The sequence below is a fragment of the Gopherus evgoodei genome, chromosome 1 (genome assembly GCF_007399415.2).
Source record: "Gopherus evgoodei ecotype Sinaloan lineage chromosome 1, rGopEvg1_v1.p, whole genome shotgun sequence".
In the NCBI taxonomy this organism is placed as follows: Eukaryota; Metazoa; Chordata; order Testudines; family Testudinidae; genus Gopherus; species Gopherus evgoodei.
In genome coordinates this window covers 359,560,659-359,583,477 of record NC_044322.1, presented here as the reverse complement: position 1 = coordinate 359,583,477, position 22,819 = coordinate 359,560,659, and the positions used below count along the sequence as shown (strand labels likewise).

Genomic DNA, 22,819 nt, shown 5'->3' with positions numbered 1-22,819 from the left:
ACTTTATCCAGCTATTCTGCCTGAATGATTCCCTCCTTAATTTCATCACACTCCTCCTAGTTACATCTCTGCATGCAGCTCCCTAAATCAGTCTCTTCTTCTCTGGCTTTTACACCCTTCAGGTATTTGCAGTCTGTTATCCTATCCCTTTCCCATAATAATCCCATACCCAAGCCAGATGTGCTTATCCTTCCATGCCAGGCGCTGATCCATTTGGTTTCTCTTCCCTCTGTTGTCTCCAGTTTGTCCACAGCCCTCTGCAATGGGGCACTCAGAAATGAACGCAATATTTCAGGTGCATGTAGGGCTCTAGCTCCCCCTAGTTGCACAGCAAGACACTGTAAGATGTGCCTATGCTGCTAGGCTTCCCCCAAGGCCTTAAATTGGGTCACAGGCAGGTGGGCAGGTGCAGGGAGAAGCTGCCATTCTTATTCTCTGTGTTATTTGTGAGCTCTAGCGGTGAATTTAGTCCCAGTAAAAGATGCCTGGAGACCCACAAGTTCTCCCCACGTGCGCTTCAATTCTGGAGTAAGCTAAGGAGTCAGAAGGCAGTTCCTGTCTCCACTTCCCACTCAATCCTTGCCTGCTGTTGACTAGCCTGCCAAGAAGGATGCTAGCTAGCAGCACTTGTGATAGGGACTTCTCTGGTGTGGACCATTGTCCATTAGGGACCCGGCTCAGAGCCACGAACAAACGAAAGGAGTGACACTAGAGTGACGGAGAAAAAGGGGCACTTCTAGAGTCTGATTTCCAGAGCAGTTGAGTTCCCACAGCTCCCATCACCGTCAATGGCTGGTGTTCTGCACCTCTGAAAATACAGCCCTTGGTGCAGTCTGCCAGAGGGTGGATTGAAGAGAGGGGTGGGAAGTTCCATAGCTTGTTCCCAACCCCCGGAGCCAGCCAGTCCCCAGAGCACTGGCAAAGTTGTTAAATATGAAGCAGTTAACAGAGCTGTCATAGCCATCGGCAGCAGGTGGGCAGCAGAGTCGAGTGCTGGTGGCACAATGTATTCAGGAGTGTGTATGCGTGTGTGTGTACAAGTGCATGTGGAGATGAATTGTCAAACTTGCTTTGGTCTGATTGATTAATGAATCTTTCCGGTGAGGAGGAAAATAATAGAGGTGGAAGGACCAGCCAGGTCAAAGCCTTGAATTAAACATGGGCTCCTTCATCATAAAATTACTGCAGTTACTTCACGCATATAACATCCGCTGCTGGTGGGCCCAAGGGAGCCGACTGGGAAGTGTGCGGGGTTTGGAGTTGGTGGAGAGGCAGAAAGGATTAATGATAGTGGAGTGGTCGGAGGATGCAGGTAGATGAGGAGTGAGAAAAGGAGTGGGTGGATTTGGGAGCTGGATTATGGGGGGAGGGGTCAGCTCCAAGGGAGGCTCAGTGTCTGCTGTGGATGGGGGGCTGGCAGCCTGTGAGCAGTGGGTGTTCCCTATGGGATGAGAGTGGTGCATGGAGGTTGCTCTGGGAGAGCATGCTCAGAGAGGAGCAGCATGGAAGGAAGCAAAGAGATGTGATTAGGTGGGGGAAAGAGACCTCAGCATGGTATTGAGCCCCCAGTATGGTATTCCTCGGGGAACCCCCTAAAGACTTAACATACACCTGAGCATGGCAATCCCCTGGGGAACTCAGCAGCTCCTCCCAGCCCCCGGGGCTGCTATTCACACGGGGATCGGCCTTGGTGGAGTTCGCAGAGGGCACCCCCTTCGGGACTCAGCACAGTGTGATGTTCACAGGAGAACCCCCACCCGAGGTGCTGCACGTCCCCCCAGCAGGCTGGTCCCTGGGTTCACCCCAACTCAGGAGAGGAGGTGTAAGGAGGGCCTGTCTGTAAGGGAGTTTAACTTACACCTCTCACTCATCACTTGTGAATGTAGCACTGCGCCCCCGTTGGGTCACACTCACCCCACCCAGGCTCCCAGCCTTTAGCAGCAATCAGCAGAAATAAATGGGGGCAGAACATTCACCCAGAAAATGAGTCCCCAGCGACGGAGAACAGGCGTGCCCTTCCGTTCCTGTGACACATACAGCTAAAAATTACATTGGATAATGATTTCCAAAACACCTAAATGACTAAAGCCCTATGTGGCTACAGAAATGTGGATCTTCATCCGATCCATGTCCACAGAAATCAACTTGTATTCACCCCGCGATTCACAATTCGTCTTTTATCTGTATCCACATATGCACCACACCCACAGCAGCACACTACCTGGAGTATCTGTGTGCATGTGTTGTGTACTGTATAAGAAAGCTATATAGCTTAATAAACGTGCACATTAATATTACTATTATCATTATTGTTATTTTAAACATCAATCTGATTATACAACCGGCATCAGAACAAACAGCTTTTTACATTAAAAATAATGAAACAAACCTCTCACCTCAATAATGCTTCAAAATCACAAACTAAGCTATGAAAGAAAAATAGTCTGTGGCCTGTTTAGCTTGTGATTTATTAAGTCTCATAGACTCATAGATTTTAAAGTCAGAAGGGACCATTATGATCTTCTAGTCTGACCTGCACAACGCAGCCCTCAGAATCTCACCCACACACTCCTGTAACAACCCCCTGACCTATGTCTGAGCTATTGAAGTCCTCAGCTTGTGGTTTAAAGAGTTCACCAATCCAAGTTTCTTTGCATCAGCCACTATTCTCCCTGTGGAAACATGCAAGGGGAATACAGTCACTGGGCTACAGTGCTTTTTTGTCAGGATTTGCCAGAGCTGAGCCCCGGCACCTCTCGGCTGTGGCAGGGAATGAGGAGCAACGACAGGTTCTCTGTGATTCTAGGTCAGTTTCCCCACGTGGGCTCAGGAGGGGGGTGCAAGAGTTAGGTATACAGGAGGAGGGCAAGGGTGCTCTCTGGTTGCCCAGCCACTGATTAATTTGTGCCATACCAAGTCAGCTGGCGAGGGAGGCAGCTGTTTCTGCAGGGTACAGTCAGTCTGGCTTCTCTCTCTGACTGACCTGGAATGGCAATGAAGTCAGGAGGGGTTTCCAAAATTGCTTGGCTGCTTAAACTGCCATGGTAGGAGCATGGGGGGATTCTGCTTCCTGTCTTGATCTATCACTTCCTCTTTCTCTCTAGGGGATTGGGAATAATATAGGCTCTGAAAGGCAGGGAAGCAGCCTCATAGGCTATGAGCTGCAGAAAGCTGCTTCTCTGCCTTTGAGAGCGTATATTTAGAGGCCTGTATTTGTATCAGCATCCAATCCACCATCTGCAAAAATGGTCCGTGGATACAAAGTGAATATCTATGGATTTACAGGGCTCTATAAATGACCAAGGAGCCTAAGTCACAAATGCATATGTGCCTTTGGAAATGGGATTTAGGCTTGTAAGTTACTTAGGTGCTTTGGAAAATGTTACCCATTGGCTTTATTTCCTACCACCATGTGGCATTGCAGGCTTCTGTCTACTGAAATTTATTATTCATGAAGTGGTGCATAGCATTGTTAAGAGCAGCTACATTCCACTCCAGAAGCAGCTGCATTTCAGTGACAGGTAGAATTGTCGCTATTTCTCTCTTTTCTCCCTCACAGAGGTATTGAAAGCTTTAGTTTAGTTAACATTTATAAGCAATTTGAGGTACAGTCTTATGCCTGGTCTACACTAGGAAATTAGATCACTATAACTTCGCTTACAGTGTGAAAAATCCATTCCCCTGAGTGGCTTAGTTAAGCCGACCTAACCCCTGATGTAGACAGTGCTAGGTCTATGGAAGAATTCTACCGTCGCCCTAGCTGCTGCCTCTTGGAAAGGTGGATTACCCATTTCAACAGGAGAACCCCTCCTGTCGGTGTAGGTAGTGTCTACACTGAAGCACTACTGTGGCGCTGCTGCAGCATTTAAAATGTAGACAAGCCTATAAAAGCTGTGGCTGGCAAAGACCCTGCAGTATTAGATCGAGTCCAGCCTCCTGCGTGGAGAAGTCTAGAGTCTGCAGGCAGGGGATGTGGCAACAGAGCAGAGTTATGAAGTAGTATTGTTGGTCATTATTTGTCACGCACGATCAGTGTGAGTAATGCTGTACAAAACACAAAGGCAGACCCTGTCTCCAGGACCTCACTATCTGAATTAGGGGCAGACAGCTCAGATCAAACACACACAGCACTGGACTGGGTGCCAGGAGGCCTGGGCTCTATTTTCAGCTCTGCCACTGACCTGCTGTGTGACCTTGCACAAGTCACTTCCCCTCTTTGTGCCTGTGTCTCTTCCCCATCTCACCTCTGTCTTGCGTGTTTAGATGGCAGGTTCTTTGGGGGTAGAGACTTTCTCTACCTCTGTGCAGGCCTCTGATCTGAATTAGGGCCTCTGGGCGCTACTGGGATAAGGTTTCAGAATATTAAGAGCATTTTCTTAAGTGACCACTGATTCTTGGTGCCTCAATCTTTGGGTGTCTGGCTTGAGACACTTTTGCCCTAACAGTGGAATACCCAGCCCTCCATTGAAACCTAAGGAAGCAGGAGGTGCTCTGTACTTCTGAAAATCAAGCCCTAGACATCCCAAGCTGGGGGCCTAAAAATTGTGCCATAAAACTCTTGGTCCCATTTGACCATATTGCTGTGGGCTGTGCGATGGTGCAGATTTTTGACCTGGCCATTAATAATTCATTTGGTTATTAATACCATCATCCAGTCACCTCTCATGATCTTTATGCTTTTTCCCCAGGAGACCATCACATTGTCCAGCTCCAGCTCAAGTCCAAGGAGACAGGCATGACCTTTGCCAGCACCAGCTTTGTCTTCTACAACTGCAGCGTCCACAACTCGTAAGTTTGTATTCCCCTGACGTGCATCTTCCCCCCACAACCTTATCATGCTGCTTTGAATCCTTCCCAGCTGCCCACCCTAGCTGTTCCAGGCAGCACAGAGACAGCCACTTAGGTGTCGAGGAGACCTGCAGTCATGTCTCTTGGGGCTTGGTAGAACATCTATCCCACAGATTAGCCTATGCTGGGTGACAGGTACCCTGCTATTGGAAACATGCGGGACAACATGGAAACAACTTATTAAACTTCCTAGTAATGGACTTTGAGCTGACTTGGTTTGTACTCAGGCAAAACACCACATCAGTAGGGATTTATCTGAGGACTGACTGAGTGGAAATTGAGTCACAACTTCGGCAAATGGCCACGTGGACTTTAGTGGCTACTCATGTGAAGCCTGATCCTGCACACTCTTGTGCTCTATCAATCCTTGCTCATGCCACCAGTCACTGGGACCACTCCAGTTAGTTAGCACCTGGCTCGGTACTAAGTATTGGCAGGATTGGACCCTGAATGGACAGAGGGCCAATTAATGGTAAATTTGTTTTTGTGTGTGATGTGGACACTGTTCTCTAGGAACTGGATTGATACCACAGGCTGATTGGCCATAGAATAATCTTTTCCTACCAGGAACCCCTTTTCCATCCTGGATCCTCCTGCTGTGTATCTGGGATCTGGCTGGAGCTCCCATCCTGTTAAGCATTATGGGAAGAGCAGGGTGGTCTGGACCAATCCACTGAGAACTTCTCCTTTAGAACATCTGATGTGGGACTAGAGTCGTCACTGCACAGGAGATGAGTATGTAGGATTCATATGCCAAGGCAGAGGACGGACCCCTCTTCAGTGGATTGCTCTGTTCCTGAGCAAGGCAGATGGGCTGTGTTCCTGTGCCCAGACCATCATCTTTCCCAGACAGGGCTCTGGAAGTGCCAAGAGGTGATAATTACTGCAGCGCAGTGATTCACAAGCAAAGGCAAATCCTATTTCCGTGTCCCCGCAGCAGCCGGGGGGGAAAAAAAGAAAAGAAAGTGATGGGGTGTTAAATATTTATGGCATGTTTTCGTTTCTGACTTGACAAACTATAATATGCTATCCATTTTTAATTTGATTTATCAGAGTAAGCACTTGTTACCAATTTAAAAAACAGCTCTTTGCATCAGAGCTTAGGGTGGATTGACATAGAGCAAGATTTCAGAGAGGACGGAGAAATGCTGTCTGCCTGATGTGGCTGGGTGGTATTTTTCACACATGCATGTTTAAAGGATCAAATGGCACGTCAGTGCTAGTGAAATTCCCCCGTAGCCCTATTTAAACCCTCCGTTACACGAGTGGGATCTGCATTGGCCATCCTGGCCAGATGAACACGTGAGCAGGGAGCAACTGAGAGTCCTACCGTCTGACGCGCTGATCTCAGTTCAGTTCCTAGTGAGTCCACACAAGACACAAAGAAGTAATGAGCAAGGACATGCAGTTGCAGTCAGCCTGGCTTTCCCCCAAGAAAGCAAGAGATGGTAACATATAGGGAAAATAAACAAAAAAGCCGACCTGTCCTTTGACCCTGGGTGATGAGCTTGCCTCCCCAGTAGCTGCTCTGATAGCCCTCCCCCTGTCCACCCTGTGCCAGGGCAGAGGGGAGTTGAGCCAAATTAACCCTGTACTCACCAGAGAGTTGTACCCTGTTCCACTTGGAAAGTGGGTCAGTAAAGCTGAGATGAAAAGGTGCATTCAGAGCCATTTTATACAGGCAGATAAGGGTCATAACGGGCCTAATTCTGTTCTCTGACACGGGGTGTAATACCCAGGTACCTCTGTTGACCTCTCTGGAGTTACTTTGGGTTTACCGAGGTGTCTTTGGAATGAGGCCTAAGGTCTCTGATTCACAGCAGCATTGGCCGTGCCCATTGTGCTCACCGCCACGGACCAAAACCACCATCATAACTGGCACGTGCATGAACCAGTTTCCTTATTGGCAGCCTCAACAGAGAGACCAAGGACTGAATGGGCAGTGGAGACTGTGCTCCCCTCTGAGTCGTAGGGCTGCAGTGGGGGGCACTTGACAGGGGAGTGTGTGCACTCCCTGGGTTCTTGAGGGCTGGCTGGGTTTAGTGAGTTCTTCTCTCTTTGTCCCCAGGTGTCTGTCCTGTGTGGAGAGCCCCTATCGGTGTCACTGGTGCAAATATCGCCACGTCTGCACCCACGACCCCCGTTCCTGCTCCTTCCAGGAAGGGCGAGTCAAGCTGCCAGAGGTAAGAAGGGACACTGGGGAGACACCCAGGTTCGGGGGGCAGGGCAATGCTTATGTCTGACTGAAACCAACAAACTGCCTCCTTTCCCAACCACCCATTCCTGTCCCTTCCATACCCTCACTGCAACAGCCCTCCTCCTCCCCCATTCCTGCCCTTTCCACCCCCTCACTGCAACATCCTCCCTGCCTCTTCCCCTCCCCCATTCCTGTCCCTTCCACCCCCTCACTGCAACACCCTCCCTGCCCCTCCCCCATTCCTGTCCCTTCTACACTGTCACTGCAACACCTGCCCTGCCTCTCTGCCTTCCCCATTCCTGCTCCTTACTCCCCATCACTGCAACACTGTCCCTGCTGCTCCACCTCCCCCATTCCTGTCCCTTCCACCCCCTCACTGCAACACCCTCCCTGCCTCTTCCCCTCCCCCATTCCTGTCCCTTCCACCCCCTCACTGCAACACCCTCCCTGCCCTCCCCCATTCCTGTCCCTTCTACACTGTCACTGCAGCACCTGCCCTGCCTCTCTGCCTTCCCCATTCCTGCTCCTTACTCCCCATCACTGCAACACTGTCCCTGCTGCTCCACCTCCCCCATTCCTGTCTCTTCCACCCCCTCACTGCAACACCCTCCCTGCCTCTTCCCCTCCCCCATTCCTGTCCCTTCCACCCCCTCACTGCAACACCCTCCCTGCCCCTCCCCCATTCCTGTCCCTTCTACACTGTCACTGCAGCACCTGCCCTGCCTCTCTGCCTTCCCCATTCCTGCTCCTTACTCCCCATCACTGCAACACTGTCCCTGCTGCTCCACCGCCCCCAGTCCTGTCCCTTCCACCCCCTCACTGCAACACCCTCCCTGCCTCTTCCCCTCCCCCATTCCTGTCCCTTCCACCCCCTCACTGCAACACCCTCCCTGCCCCTCCCCCATTCCTGTCCCTTCTGCACTGTCACTGCAGCACCTGCCCTGCCCCTCTGCCTTCCCCATTCCTGCTCCTTACTCCCCATCACTGCAACACTGTCCCTGCTGCTCCACCTCCCCCATTCCTGTCCCTTCCACCCCCTCATTGCAACACCCTCCCTGCCCCTCCTCTTCCCCCTCGCCCATTCCTGCCCCTTACTCCCTGTCACTGCAACACCCTTCCTGCCCTCCTCTTCCCCCTCGCCCATTCCTGCCCCTTACTCCCTGTCACTGCAACACCTTCCCTGCCCCTCCCCCATTCCTGCTCCTTATACCCGCTCACTGCAACACCCTTCCTGCCCCTCTCCTTCCCCCTCCCCCATTCCTGCCCCTTACTCCCTGTCACTGCAACACCCTTCCTGCCCTCCTCTTCCCCCTCGCCCATTCCTGCTCCTTATACCCGCTCACTGCAACACCCTTCCTGCCCCTCTCCTTCCCCCTCCCCCATTCCTGCCCCTTACTCCCCATCACTGCAACACCTTCTCTATCCTTCCCCCTCCCCCTTCCTGTCCCTTCCACCTCCTCACTGCAACACTCTCCCTGCCCCTCCCCATCCCCCATTTCTGTCCCTTCCACCCCCTCATTGCAACTTTCTCCCTGTCCCTCCCCCTCCCTCATTCCCACCCCTCAGTCTCATGCTTCCCTCAACTCACCTTCCCCTTCCCTTCCTCACTTTGTTGCCTCTTCCTACTCTCCCCTCACTCTGTTGAGCCCGGCCCTTGCTGCTCTGTGCGCTGGATACCTGCTAATGTGGGTCAGCATCTCTGAGATCAGGCTGAAAGCCAAATAACTTAACCCCAGCCGAGTGGCTGGCTACCCCAATTCCTCAGCACGGTAACAGGTCGCACATGGGTATTGTCTGTAATGTCTGACAGCTGAAGCCAGCTGCCAGAAATAGAGGCGAGGGTGATCAAAGTGCTACCACTGGAGAGAGAGCTGGCGGGATAAAAGAACAGGCTGTTCGATCAGGGGAGTGCTCTGCTTCTGTTTTCAAGCGCTGTCTTCGCCGGGGCTTGCTTTGTGTTTGAGTCCGTTCTCAAACTGTCAGGGCATCAAACGCAGAGGTGCTTGCCGCCAGCCGATGCGGTATGGCTCGCTGTCAGCGTCTGAGTGCCCGCATTTCTGAGCTGAGCCAAGAGCTCTCCCCAGCTGGGTTGTTGTCCCTGCCACGCATGGTGGACCAGGCGCCGCGGATACATAATATGTTGTCAGCCTTTCCCAGGCTTGACTTGGAGGCCTGCATCCGAAAGTAAGACAGGAACGTAGGGAGCGTTAGTGATGGAAGCCATTACAGCTGCCATGCTCACTGACTAGCAGGCTTCGTGGCTCCCGAAGCCAAGGGGGCTGCAAAGATAGGACACACTCGTACGGTTGAGGGGGGCTGCTGGGGGAAGGAAGAGACTTTTAGGCTTGTGCTCCTGGTTACTGGGAGCCTTGATTTCCCAGTCCATCACCGCTGTAAGCAGCTGCCCCTGGAAGGCGAGGGGAGGCCTCAGTGCCGTTTGCCTAAGACAGTGCTGTATTGGGCCCTACGGATTAGCACCAGAACTAGCTGCTGCTCCCAGCCTGGCCGGAACCCAGTGAGCAGTCACAGCGAGTGGAGCTCAGGAGAATACAGATGGAAAGCCACTTCATGACTTTGTGGTGAGGAGAAGCATAAAAGCGTTCTGGCCTGGCGGGTAAAGGACCCAAGCTGGCCTGTTTTTCGCCTCTCCAGAGGGACCAGTATCTATTGCAAGGTCTGATATCTCATGACTCACCGGGCACAGAGACTGTTGCTGAATTACAGCAGAAAGCTGGGAATCCCTGTTCTTCCTGGCCGTGAAGGTTCGTAAGGTATAAAACCTTAAATTGACAATGTTGAGATGACACCCTTGCATCTCTGGGGGCTATAGGATAGTACCCTGGTCTGTGACCCAGCCAATCTGTCCCCAGTCCTTTTGCTGGGCCTCCACACATTTACTCCATCCTCTTTCCTCTCACTTCTGAAGCCACCCCTTTCTTTAACATGCCTGTGGGTTGACAGTTCAATCCTGGAGGCAGCCATCTTGAACTACAGTGACAACTGTGCAGGACATTAATATTCATGGACAGGAGATTGCCGGTACTTGGCCTGTTGGGACTCAGCCTTCACTGTTAGTCTGCTTTGAAACTTGCTGGGGACTTGGCAGGAAGACAAGCTGTTCCGTCCGTCAGTTCAGTGTTTGGTGTTTCTGGTAGTTCTTTCCCAACCAGATGACTACTATTCCCTAGGATCAAGCATCATCAGGAATTGGCCACTGTCAAACACCCCTGCCTGTCACAGCTTCTTTCCACCTTTCACCTCTGGATCAAGTGGGGCCTCAACTCGTCTCATAAGTAATATTTTCTGTTGCACATGTTTCTGCTTTCTGATGGTGCTGCAGTGCGATGCCACTGTGGTTTGGATCCTTGGCCATCCCTTTGTTCAAACTGCAATGTACATGCAGTTTCCTAGTTACCCAGTCAAGAAAACTGGTAGGTGGCAGTGCTATTTGATCAAAAATGGTCCTTTCCTCTGCAACTGGTGCCATCTAGATGGAGTGCCACCCTCCTGCTTTTGAGAACTGGAGTGGATGCTGGTAGCTTTATTCTCTCAAAACATGAACAAGTAAGCAGCAGTTTAGGTGGCTGCTTCATACCTTCAGCTGATTTGTTTCTGAGATAAAGCATATGTTTGGCTGTGTGAATTGCACTCTCAGTCACCCCGTTTGGTAGACGATACTCCCATAAAGTTACAGTATTCTCCTAAGTGGGTTGAGAAAAATCTTAGTCTCTTGGTTTACAAATGAGGCACAGGCACAATCATCTTTCACTTTGGACCCAGCATCTGGCAAAAAGCAGTCAGATCAGGATATGACATTCTTTGTCCTGCTGCCTCATGTAGATGAAGCACCGCTGAGTATTTGGAAAGATGACTCAGCATCAATAGGGACGAACAACCTCCAAAATCAAAATCAACTATGGTCGTTTGCTGCCTGGAAGCACGAGGAGTGCCACGTGAATGCAGGGCAGGTTCTGTGCGGTTGCTGGCCTGGTCTCCACATGTTTGACATTCTTCAGTTAACTACACCATAGAATCAAAGAAACTGGAGCTAGGAAAGACCTTCTAGAGCATCTAGTCCATTCCACAAAGGCCAATGGGGGATTGGCCCAGAGCATATTCTGAATTATTTTGTCCAGTCTCCTTTAAATTTCACAAGTGGCAGGTCTTCCACCACCTCCTGGAGACATTATTCGATGCCTGAGAGATTTTCCAGTGAGTATTTCCTGTTATTCAGCCCAATATTTTCCTCTTTTAATTCCATTCCATGTCTCCAAGTTGTGTCCTTTTTGATTCTAGTCCTTTAACCATTCCTGCCAAGCCCAGTAACTGCTTGTGCTGGAGCACTGGTTCCTCAAGCCATATGGCCTTCAAGCTTCTTCAGATATGGCTATCCCTTCACCTCCCATCAGGAGCCTTTCATGAATGCGGATGAGATGTTTCACTGCCTAGTGTGGGCATCAGTTGGGACCCAGTTTCTGTCTCCTCTACAGCCTGCCTTCTTTCTGTCATCTTCCAGAGCATCCAAAACACCATGTCGTTAAGTGAACCTTTTTCTGTTGGTCTTTCCTCTCCATCCCTAATGTCCTTCTTGCTACCATGATGTGCACTTTCCCTGTTTTAGGAAGTTCTTCACTTCCCCCGGGAAGGGGGATGTTGCATACCACTTGGGAGAAGGATATATCTGAGTATCAATTGAGCAGGAATTCATACCACCTTAAAGTCCTAGTGTGGTGGACGAAGCATCCCATTTGCAGTCTTGCAAACACACAACTAAGCAGTTTAGTGACTTCTTGCCAAGCAAACAAGCATTGACGGAACTTCATCACATGTGCAATTGCCAGCAACTCCTCCTATTTAATCAGCATTTCAGCATATCAGACTTGTTCCCTCCCCCACAATCTGGCCCATTTGCTGCCCCACTCACCTTAATTTGACTGTCTTTCTATCTCCTGTTGCAGCATGTTGAAACCAAACCCCAGGCCTAGTGTGAACTCAGTCTTCCCACTCTGGTAGCACATGTTCTGACTGTGCTTATATTCATGACCCCTCTTACATGATCTCTCAGGGGATTGTGTAGTCAAAGCTAGTGTCTATGTCCCACTTTCCTCGGATGTTCCTCACTTCTCCTGGTACATATATGTCTGACTCTCTTGCTGGTCTCTCTCATAGTCTCGTACAGTATGTTCTGATGAGAACTGTTGTGTCTTTTATTGTTATTTACTGATTTGATAGGGTACCAGCTTGCTTTGAAGAATTATCCTACATAAGAATGGCCATACTGGGTCAGACCAAAGGTCCATCCAGCCCAGTATCCTGTCTACCGACAGTGGCCAGTGCCAGGTGTCCCCCCAGAGGGAGTGAACCTAACAGGTAATGATCAAGTGATCTCTCTCCTGCCATCCATCTCCACCCTCTGACAAACAGAGGCTAGGGACACCATTCCTTACCCATCCTGGCTAATAGCCATTAATGGACTTAACCTCCATGAATTTATCTAGTTCTCTTTTAAACCCTAAATCCTATGTGCTGTGAGGTCATCTACTTCACCTCTAGCAGGGCCAAGATTTTCCTTGCAGTATAGGCTCCTCTTCACCGCCTAGGACATGGCATGGGACAACCCTGGGGGTGGAACATGGCAGCCATTATAACAGCACCAGCAGCACTGAACAAGATCCACAGAAGGAGAGAAGAATACCCTAGTTGAACATGCAGGGTGAATTTTAAATAGGCAGAATATAATTACCAAGGGTCAGATCTTGAGCTCCATGCTCAGTTCTCACCCACTGAAGTCAATACAAGTTGGAATAAAGACCTCAAGATTTGGTTCCTAATTTGGGACCAGTTTCCTGTGGCCAAGGCCGAATTAAGGTTATGAGGGGCCTAAGGCTCGTGGGAGGGAAGGGCCTAAGTATGAATTACATATTGCAGAAAAAATTATGAAGTCATCCAACATTTCTGTACAAACATATTTACATATTATTTATTCAGCATTGGCACCCCACCATGTCCCTGAGAGTGATTTGGGCAGTAGGCATCCCTTGGGTGGTGAATCTCTAAGAATCAACCAATGACTGGTTGATGCAGAGAAAAAAAATGTGCAATTCTTCGACAAATCCAAAAGAAAAGAGACTACTTCAACACAACAATAAACAGCAGACTGGCCAACAAGGTTGAGTGAGTGTGTAGCACATGGTATGTAGTCAACCATTTTGTCTTGGCCTGCATCCCTGAATATTTGCCACTCATATTACTTGCATTGTCATAGCTTTGGCCACAAGAAAGGCTGACATCAAATCCCATTTTCGATGGAGTAGGTACGAGGCAAATTTGTCCCCTGTGTTGGTGATGTTTATGAAAGTCATGAAATACTCAACTGTTCCATTGGGTAGACATAACGCAAGATGACAGTCAGCTGATCTACATGTGACACATCCGGTGTTAAGTCAATGGACACTGAAAAATATCCCACATCTTTGATCTCATCTACAATGGCTGATAGCATCTTCTTTGCCAGCAGGGCAATGAATTCATCACAAATAGTCTTTGAGAGATGTGATGTATGGCCTTTTTCATGATTTGCATGTTCATTGATGCTGAGCTAAGAGTCGAATTTAAGGATTAGCTCTAAAATGCCAAGCTAATTGCCATTGTGTTTCGATCCAACAGTCTCATCTGAGCCACAGAATGGCAGACCACGCTCAGCAAGAAAAACTATGGTTTCAACTACTCATCTGAGAATGTTCTTCCAATAAGCACTAGTTTCCAAAAATTGGTTTTCCATTTGGGTATCAATTCTGCCACTAACTTTCTTTCGGACATGGTAGCTGCTAACTGACAATGCATGCTGCTCACTCATTGCATGATTGGTACTGTATGCAGTATTCTTCCAATCACCTTCACAGAACATTCCCCACTTTTTGGTATCAGAAACCAAGCAGCAATAAAAACAGTTCACTTTCTTCTTAGAAGGTGAATAGATGGGCCATTCTCGCTTGCCAATCTGTTAGGCTTCACATATTCAAACACCGATTTGGTCAGATAATGATTCTGATTAGCGTACTCTTGCTTTGTCAATGAAAAGGCAGCATCTAGATTCTGGCATTTCTGTCAGCCCTTCTCAGTCCAATATGCCATGAGATCTTGAGAAGTCATGTCCCACTCGTCTGGATCACTGGAGAAGAATATTTTTGTATTTAATCACTGGGAAAGTCTTAAGAGGAGTAGGGTGAGACTGCAGCTAGAGTCACGGGAAGCCGGTCTTTTTCATCAGGCACAGTGGGTTCACTTGGACGGGTATTCGCCTGGACTTCCTCACCACCAGACTTAGTAGGAGGCAAAAATGTTAGAAGAGAGAGAGAATATCTTTCAGCACTGCATCTTATCTTTCCCATCTTTCTTCGGCCTCCTTCAATTTCTGCCATCCTCCTTTCTTCGACATAGTTTCTGTTGTGCAGTGTAAGCCTACTCTGTACGAAGTTCAATATTGCTTGGGCCCACAAACACTTACTTAGCCCACACAGACAAAATCACAACCATCATCAGCTGAATCTGCAATTTTGATGGATTAATTTGTACAAAGCAATATCTAATGAGACAAAAAATTTCCAATGGCCCCCGCTACCGTCGCTCAGCGGTTACTTCAATATGGAATGGAGGGCTTAAAGGGCTTAAAAATTAGGGCCTAAAAATAGGAGGGCCTAAGTCTATAGCCTTATTAGCCTATGGGTAATCTGGCCCTGCCTGTGGCCCTTTAATTAAATAGTAGTTTTGCTTAGTTTAAGAGTGCAGAATTGGCTCTTGGAATTCAGCCAGGATACTGCCCTGACCCTGCTCACAGAAAATGCCTAGATACTCTGGTGGCGTGTGCTTTGTAAATTACATAGACAGACAGATGTTCACTGTCAGGACTTTTTCTCTACATCTCATGCCTAAACCAGGCAAGAATTTGGTGAATCAGCGCTGGAAGGGTGGGCATGAATAAAGCTGTTTTGAAGCTGATTGGAAAAGGCATGTTTGCTTTTGGTTAAAAACTTCAGCAGGGCCCATAAAACAAGAGTATTTATGATTATGGCGTTGAACTCAATCAAATGGAGTTGACGATGTCTCAGGGTGATTTGTGGCAGGAATACTTCACCCTGACGTATAATTTCCTTTTACAGCAGGTTTTTGAACGCTAAGTCTGCCGGCTTGAAATATTCCAAGCGAGATCCGGCTTTATAAAAGGAGTTGATATTATTCTGTTGGGTGGGGAGGAGACGGAAAATGAAGAAGCAGATCAGAGATTTAAACACTAAACTGTTTTGTCCAAGGAGTCATTTACAAAAGCCAAAGAGGTTTAAGAATCCCTTAGGAAAAAAGAGAGAGGTAGTTTATTCCAGAGGTAGGTTTCCTGCATCTTCCTCTAAAGCATCTAGTACCAGCCAGTGTCAGAGACAGCATATGAGACTATTGTTTGCATTACAGTAGCACCTAGATGCCACAACTGAGATCGTGGCCCCTGTGCTAGGCACAGTATAGGCGTAAAGATCTTACAATCTAAATCAGGGGTCGGCAACCTTTCAGAAGTCATGTGCCGAGTCTGCATTTATTTATGCTAATTTAAGGTTTTGCGTGCCAGTAATACATTTTAATATTTTTAGAAGGTTTCTTTCTATAAGTCTTTAATATATAACTAAACTATTGTTGTATGTAAAGTAAATAAGGTTTTTAAAATGTTTAAGAAGCTTCATTTAAAATTAAATAAAATGCAGACCCCCCCAGACCGGTGGCCAGGACCCGGGCAGTGTGAGTGCCACTGAAAATCAGCTCACGTGCCACCTTCGGCACACATGCCATAGGTTGCCTACCCCTGATCTAAATGGACAAGACAGTCAAGGAGTAAGAAGGGAAACTGAGGCAACGTGATTTGTCCTTGGGCACACAGCTGGTTAGTAAGCAGAGCCCCTACCCACTAGAGCAATGCTGCCTCCTATAGGTGAAAATCTGCTCTGATCCAGAATGGCATTCTCATGTTGAGGCTTGATGGTAAGCCAGGAGTAATCTACTTGAGTTGATGGGATAAAGAATTAAGGTTCCTTTTGTGCTGTATTGCTCTGTAAGATGAACACTATCGTGTTCTGGTCCTTGCAAGGATTTTAGCTTTGTATGGAAAAAAGAAACGCAAAAAGCTAACCCAGATAACAAATCTTTATCTGCTGGGTTTAAAAGATACATAATCATTTAATTACCTTGAAGGAGGTTTTCATCTTTCCATGCTCATCCAGATTGTGAGTGTGTATGTGTTTTTCTTCCTCCCCCAAACAAGCTTTTCATTAAAAGGATTTTCATCTGTCATCTAAAAGGGAAAAGAAGAAAAAACCCGTGCACCAAAGTGTTTTATGTTGAGTTGTATGTGCTAATGACAGTAAAACCCACATAAAAGAGCAACTGCTTCAAATGTTAATTTGTCAAAAGCAAGAGAAGGCCCTGGGAACCGCACACTGGGGAAGAGCTGCCGAGGAGCCGTGCACCCAGTCTCCAAGTGCTTGTGCCTGCCTCGCACTCAATGAGGAGCTGCGCCAGAGGCCTTTGCGGTGAAATGCACTGATTTATCTTTGTTCCCTGCTTGTTCTGACTGAGTAAACATGGGGGGGCAGGTGACTGTGCTTGTGAAAAAGGGGGACGGAGAGTGACATTAGGAACCAGGTGCTGGTCAAAGATGTGCAGGCAGGTGCCGGTGAAAAGTCTTCCCTCTCCCCCTCCTCCCAGCTCTGCCAATGCACCTCTGTCCTGTCCTGAATATCCCCAATGCTGAGGTGGCACGAGGTGGACTTCCTGTAACCTCTTGGGCACGTTATTTTGTAGTGTAGTTGGGACTTTCTACCCAGGCCTATGTAACTCAATTTGCACCGGTCATCCTACTTCCCATAGTGCATTGCCCTATGCCTCACTGGTTTGTGTGAATGCCCTCTGGGCTCTCTATCCCCTCCTAAGGCACTACGGCAAAGGAACCCATGTTTCCCCAGAATGCATTGCTACAGACACAGATAGCCCATCATGGTTGTGTTCTGGGAAAAGACTCCTGTGCAGAGACATCTGTGGTTGTCTGTTTTCTGATTAGTGTCAGGGACTGGTTGCACTTGTATTGTGGACAGGGCCTTGAAGTGATACATGTCCAGTCGTTACTGTGACAACAACTCAACTTCCAACCCGTGCCTAGTTTACCAACTACTGTCCCTGTCCTGAGACGCAGCTGCTTAAGGTGTCACTGCTGAAAAATTCCATTTCTGCTGATTAATGGGGCCGTCATTCCACGGGGAATCCAGTGACAGCTATAGAAATGCCAATATCGCTGCCTCTAATTCTTCCCCTCTTGTTGATTATCCACTCATTTATCCTGGCACCTGTCTGTCATTAAGAAAAAAGAGTGAGGTTTTGTTACTATAGCAACTTGCAGGCAATCTGCTGCGTTTGCATGAGCATGAAGAGAGGATTGTCAGAGGAGTGAAGGTGAAGGGATGAGAGCGGAATTTGGGAGCCAACTGCCAACAGCAGCTCAATTAAGACACAGTCAAGCAGACATCTTGGAGCTTGGCCTCCACAGTGTCCCCAGCTGGAGAGTGCAAGTGGAGAAAGGATCGATACTTTCATTCTAATTGGCTGAAGTCTTTGGAAACCCCCTAGAGTGCAGGATAGTTAAAGGCACAGTCTTACAGAGGACCGTCCTTTCCAAGTATTTGAAAGATGGAATCTGGAGAAAGTCCAGAGTCACCGATTTGAATCTAGATGTGGCTCTGGACTCCCTAGAGACTGAGGGAATTTCCAAAATGCGGGCTTGGTCTCAGCGCATCTCTACTGCAAACACCAAGAAAGGAGAGGACTTGGATCTTCAAAAGGGAGATGTAACAGAGTAATGAGATGAGATTAAATAAGGAAAATGTGGACTGTCAAAAGACGTTCCCTATCCATTAGATCTTTGATCTGTTAGACTGAGAAGTAGACAAGGGTGTAGTGGAAATGACTCAAAAGCAGTGTGGTTTAGTAGATAAGGTGCTGGATGGCATCTCAGGAGATGCGGTTTCTATTTCTGGCTGTGCCAATGACCAGCTCCCCTCTCTTTGCTCTGGGAAAGTGAGTTCCTCTCTCTTTGCTCTGGTTCCCTCACTCCCTTATCTATTTAGATTGTAAGGTCTTTGGGGCCCGGGACTGTCTCTTACGGTGTGTTTGTACAGCACCTGGCACAATGAGGCTCTGATTTCAGATGTGGCTTCCAGGTACAATTGCAGTTCCAATAGTATTAATAAGCCTGTCATTTGGGACATTTAGAACTGGGCTAGAGAATTGATTTTAGGGAACAGTCTTGTACTGGCTGGGGATGGGATGGGGTAGAAGAGAGACTAGATGTGACCCGGCGCTGTGTGACTCAAGTCTGGTTTTGTATTACCTTCATGCCTGCTGTCCTTACCATCTTTCAGCCTATGCACCGAAAACTGCATCTGCTTCTCATCTGCATCTTATCAGGATTCCTTATTCCTGTAGAGTTGTATCTGCCGGAAATCGCTGCTGGCTCAGGGCTGCTCTGCAGCTGCTCTCTCTGCCGAGGTCTCTTGCCAAATTGCAATAGGAATTGAGATATGTTTCGAACAGGTTTGGTCTCCCAGTGCCCACCCCACATCTTGCCATTCCACTCCCCTTCCCAGCCACCTAATGTGGCCTTTGCAGGTCTGCTCCTTGTTGGGGAATTTGCCTGGCCTCCATGGGTAGTGGCTAACCAAGGACATACCTCTGTGATGTGCTTGAGAGGTGGTATGGTGGAGGTGAAAGAAGCCTCTGGCACCAGATACTAACCATACCCCTAACTCTTACCAGTTGGACTAGTTGCTGTAGCGGTTTGAGCTTATTTATCCCGTAGGACAAAATAATCACAGAATGCAGCGTGGCGACGTTTCACTCTTCCCACCGCTACGTTGCCTTGATGTGAGATGATGCTGTTTCACCTCATGCACTGATACAGTGTCACAACACTGTGATGCCCAGAGCAATTGTGGGACTTTCTGACTATCTAGCTTGCAGTCTACAACACAGACCGTCAGGAGTGTAGTAGTATTTGGGAACCGGCAGTTGCCACTAGTATAAAGAAGAAGGAAAAACCCCACCATTCAGAGCCTGCTTTGGGGGTTCACCTGCCTCTGAAGTATGTGGCTTTGTCTTTCCAGCATTTTAACTTCAGCTGCATTTGCTCCATTGGGAGCTTTGAGCCTCTGGGCCTCAGCCAAGGGGAAAAGCTCTCAGGAAGGGGTGATGTTAAGCCAACAGATAAAAGGTGATACTGGGATACGTCTTCCACTCAGCCTAGGCTACTCCTTTCCCATAGTCCCAGGAGTCTGTGGCCAGACCCTCCCATTGGCCACACATCTATTTGCTTTGGCTTGGGCTTTATCTCTTGCAGTCACCAATCTGTGGGAGAAGGAGGGTGGGAACAATCCCACTGTCACTCTCCTGACCTTCCAACTGCAGAGGCCAAAGGGTTTCAACTCCATGTTTTTTTCAAAATAAAAGCTGTAAAGCCTGATCCCACTGAAGTCAACAGGAAATTTGTCATTGAGCTCTGTTGGACCAGGTGAGTAACTGAGCAGGACAGGGGTAGCCTGCGGGGAGGAGGGAGTCATGCAGCTAAAACACTTTGAGTGCAAAATGGAAGTGTCCCAAGAATTCTGACACAGGGTGGCTGGCCCTTTAAGGGAGACAGGTCTCAGCCCCACCTGGACGGGGCCAGCTCTCCTCCCCGGGAGGGTAAAATGAAGCCTATGTGGTCATGGGACTGAATCAGAGCTCAGGGGTGGCTAAGGGAGAGGCTTTGAGTGAAGCGGAACTTGAGCAAGAGGAACTGCTGGAAGGAAGAACAACGCTGCCAACCCACAGTGCCTCGAAGGAAGGCTTGAAACCCTAATCTAAAGGGGTGAGTTTGTGGGCCAGGCTGGCCAGGATTTAGTAATCCCAGGAGGAGGGCTGTGGAAACCCTGGGTGAAAAAGGGGCTCATTTTTCTGGACTAGGTTAAACAAACTAGACCCCCCTCCCCAGAGAGTGGGAATGTTGTTTTCAAGATTTGTGCTGGGAGAATGATTTCTGCAAACCTCAGAGGGAAATGGAGGTAGGCCGTCTGCAGGGCTGTCCCAGGCCATGCAGGGACGCTCTAGAGGTGGAGACCCTGTTACAAACTCCTGGTCACATATAGTCTCATTTTTGAGGCTTATGTATGGGGTGCCCCGAAAAAAAGGCTCAGGTACATTAAGTAACCCTGTCTCCATGTGGTTTGGCCCTTCATTGAGCAGTCACTCTCCTTTTATCCAGGGCTATCACACTGGATGGGCAGCAGACCATGCGCAAGATCCTCCCGAATGCTCTCTGCCCTTCTCTGCTGCAACTTCACTGCAACCATGAGGCAGAAAGAAGCGGAGACTGCGAAAGGGCTGAAAACACTGCAGCAAGGGCACTTGTGCCCAACTGGCACGACAGCTCCTTTCATCTCTGCCCCACTGTAACAGCTCCTGTAGTGGGGACTGGAAATGAGAAGATCTGGCTTTTGTTGCTAGCACCTCTATGGACTCACTGTGTGGCTATGGGTTTTAACCACTCTGTGCCTCAGTTTCCCCATCTATACAATGATACTTACAATGTTATGGGACTGTTCTGAGGGTTAATGATTTAATGTGTATAAAGGGTTTTCAGATCCTCTGATAAAAGTCTTTGCAGAAGGACTGAAAATGAGTATCCATGTTCACTGAAAGGAGTCCATACTAGAAAGAAGGACGCACATTCATCAAAACTAGAGGTGGAAAGATGTACATTATTAGGTCATCCAGTTTGTGCAGAACTGTTCTCTGCGCCACAGTTTCTACGACTTTGTCCAATCCATTTTTAAAATTCCCAGGCAAGGGGGCTTTCGCCTCTTCCCTGGAGAGCTATTTCACAATTTAATCAGTGTGAGCCCATGTCCACACGACACGTAGTGCAAGGGGACCTTTAGGTGCTACCATAATAGAAGTGTTAAATATCAGTCCTGGGCAAAATAATGGAATGGCTAATCTGGGACTTGATTAATAAAGAATTAAAGGAGAGTGGTATAATTAATGCTGGTTAACATGGGTTTATGGAAAAGAGATCTTGTCAAACTAACTTCAGGGACAGCATGATCCAGTAATTAAAATAGAGGGCTTGGACTTGGGAGACCTGGGTGTAATTTTCTGTTCTGTTGCAAACTTCATTTGTGACTTTGGGCAAATTCCCTAGGGTATGTCTACACTGCATTGTCAATTTGGGTCTGTGGCAGGGCCGCCCGGGGGGGCGGACAAGTGGGGCAATTTGCCCCAGACCCCGCAGAGGCCCCCACGAGAGTTTTTTGGGGCCCCTGGAGTGGGATCCTTCTCTCGCTTCGGGGGCCCCGGAAAACTCTTGTGGGGCCCATGCCCCCGGAGCATCTTCGGCGGCAATTCAGGGGCGGGGAGTCCTTCCGCTTGGGGACCTGCCACCGAAGTGCCCTGTTGACCCACGGCGGGGGGTCCTTCCGCCCCAGGACCCACCACCACAGTGCTGGGTCTTCGGTGACAATTCTGCGGCAGGGGCCCTCCGCCGCCAAAGACCCCAGCCCCCTGAATCCTCTGGGCAGCCCTAGTCTGTGGGACCCAGGTCTGTGGACTTGGTGTTTCCAAGACTGGACTTGAGCGTCCACTCTGCATTGTAAACCCGGGCTTACAATTTCTAGACTCATGTCTCACAGCCATGCCAACATGTCCGTATTGAAATACGCAGACTTTCTGGCATGGATCTGTGGCTTGAGCTGCATCCATACCCAAAATGTCAGGGCTTGGACCCACATCATAGTGGGACTTGCGCTCTGGCCCATCCCGCTAGCGGAGGCTTGGGTTCTGAGTGCTTGCTGACCTGAGTCAGACTGATTTTTGTGTGGATGGGGGCAGGGCTTGGGCTGAAACCTGAGTCAGAGCCCATGCCTGGTGTGCACTGTAGCCATACCCTTGAGGCTCTCTGTGCCTCTGTTCTCAACCTGTAAACTGGGGGTAATAGCACTGCCCTGCCTAACAGCGGTGTTGTAAGGATACCTGTAGGGGGTGGTCACCCGCTCTGGCCTTAAAGGGCTTAAAGCAGCCAGGAGAGGGCTGTGGCTGGGAGCAAGCAGTTCCCAGGCTGATTGGGGAAGCAGGCTCAGCTGTGGCCACGCCCCAATCAGGGCTCAGCTGGCCCTTATAACAGGGCAGTGGGCCAGGAGCAGAGTCAGGCTCTCTCTGTTTCTAGAGGAAGAAGGGCCTGGTTGCTGGGAATCTGAACAGGGTACTTGAGGGGAGCAGGGCTGGGGAGTAAGGCAAGGGAGCTCTCACCTGGAAAAGCCCCAGGCTGTGGCATTGTTAAAGGCCAGGAAGATACTAGAGTGCAGCCCAGGGTAGGCAGAGCAGCCTGTGGTGATTGGCTTATATGGACTGCAGTCAGCCCCAGGGAAAGGGAGCTAGATGATGACTGGCAGTAGCCACTGAGGTGAGGTGGGGGTTCCCCTGGGTGGGGAGACCCAGAAAGTGGGTGTACTGCCATGGGACAGTGCCTGAGGATGAGGGGCACCAGGTCTGGGAGGGGCACAGGGGCCAGCAGCAGTGAGGCACCAGCCTGCAGAGAATGCTCTAGGTCAAAGGAGCTAATTCCCAGGAGGACTGACAGGAGACACTGCAGGGTTGAGTCTTGCCCCCGTTACAATACCCATTAAAGACTGTGAGGGGCTTCAATGCTAT

At 49.1% G+C, this 22,819-nt stretch overlaps 1 protein-coding gene across 3 annotated transcripts in view; it reads left to right on the top strand.

Moving 5' to 3' along the window:
- The window catches only part of PLXNA4 (plexin A4), a 667,362-nt gene that overhangs the window by 487,813 nt on the left and 156,730 nt on the right, over window positions 1-22,819 (top strand). For 2 of the 3 annotated variants that reach the window (XM_030574789.1, XM_030574885.1), the window contains exons 8-9: window positions 4,689-4,788; window positions 6,917-7,031. In XM_030574789.1, coding sequence (XP_030430649.1) covers window positions 4,689-4,788; window positions 6,917-7,031 — 215 coding nt within the window. Of the gene's footprint in view, window positions 1-4,688; window positions 4,789-6,916; window positions 7,032-20,375; window positions 21,124-22,819 lie in introns of those variants that run through there. The other variant, XM_030574977.1, reaches the window with a different exon arrangement.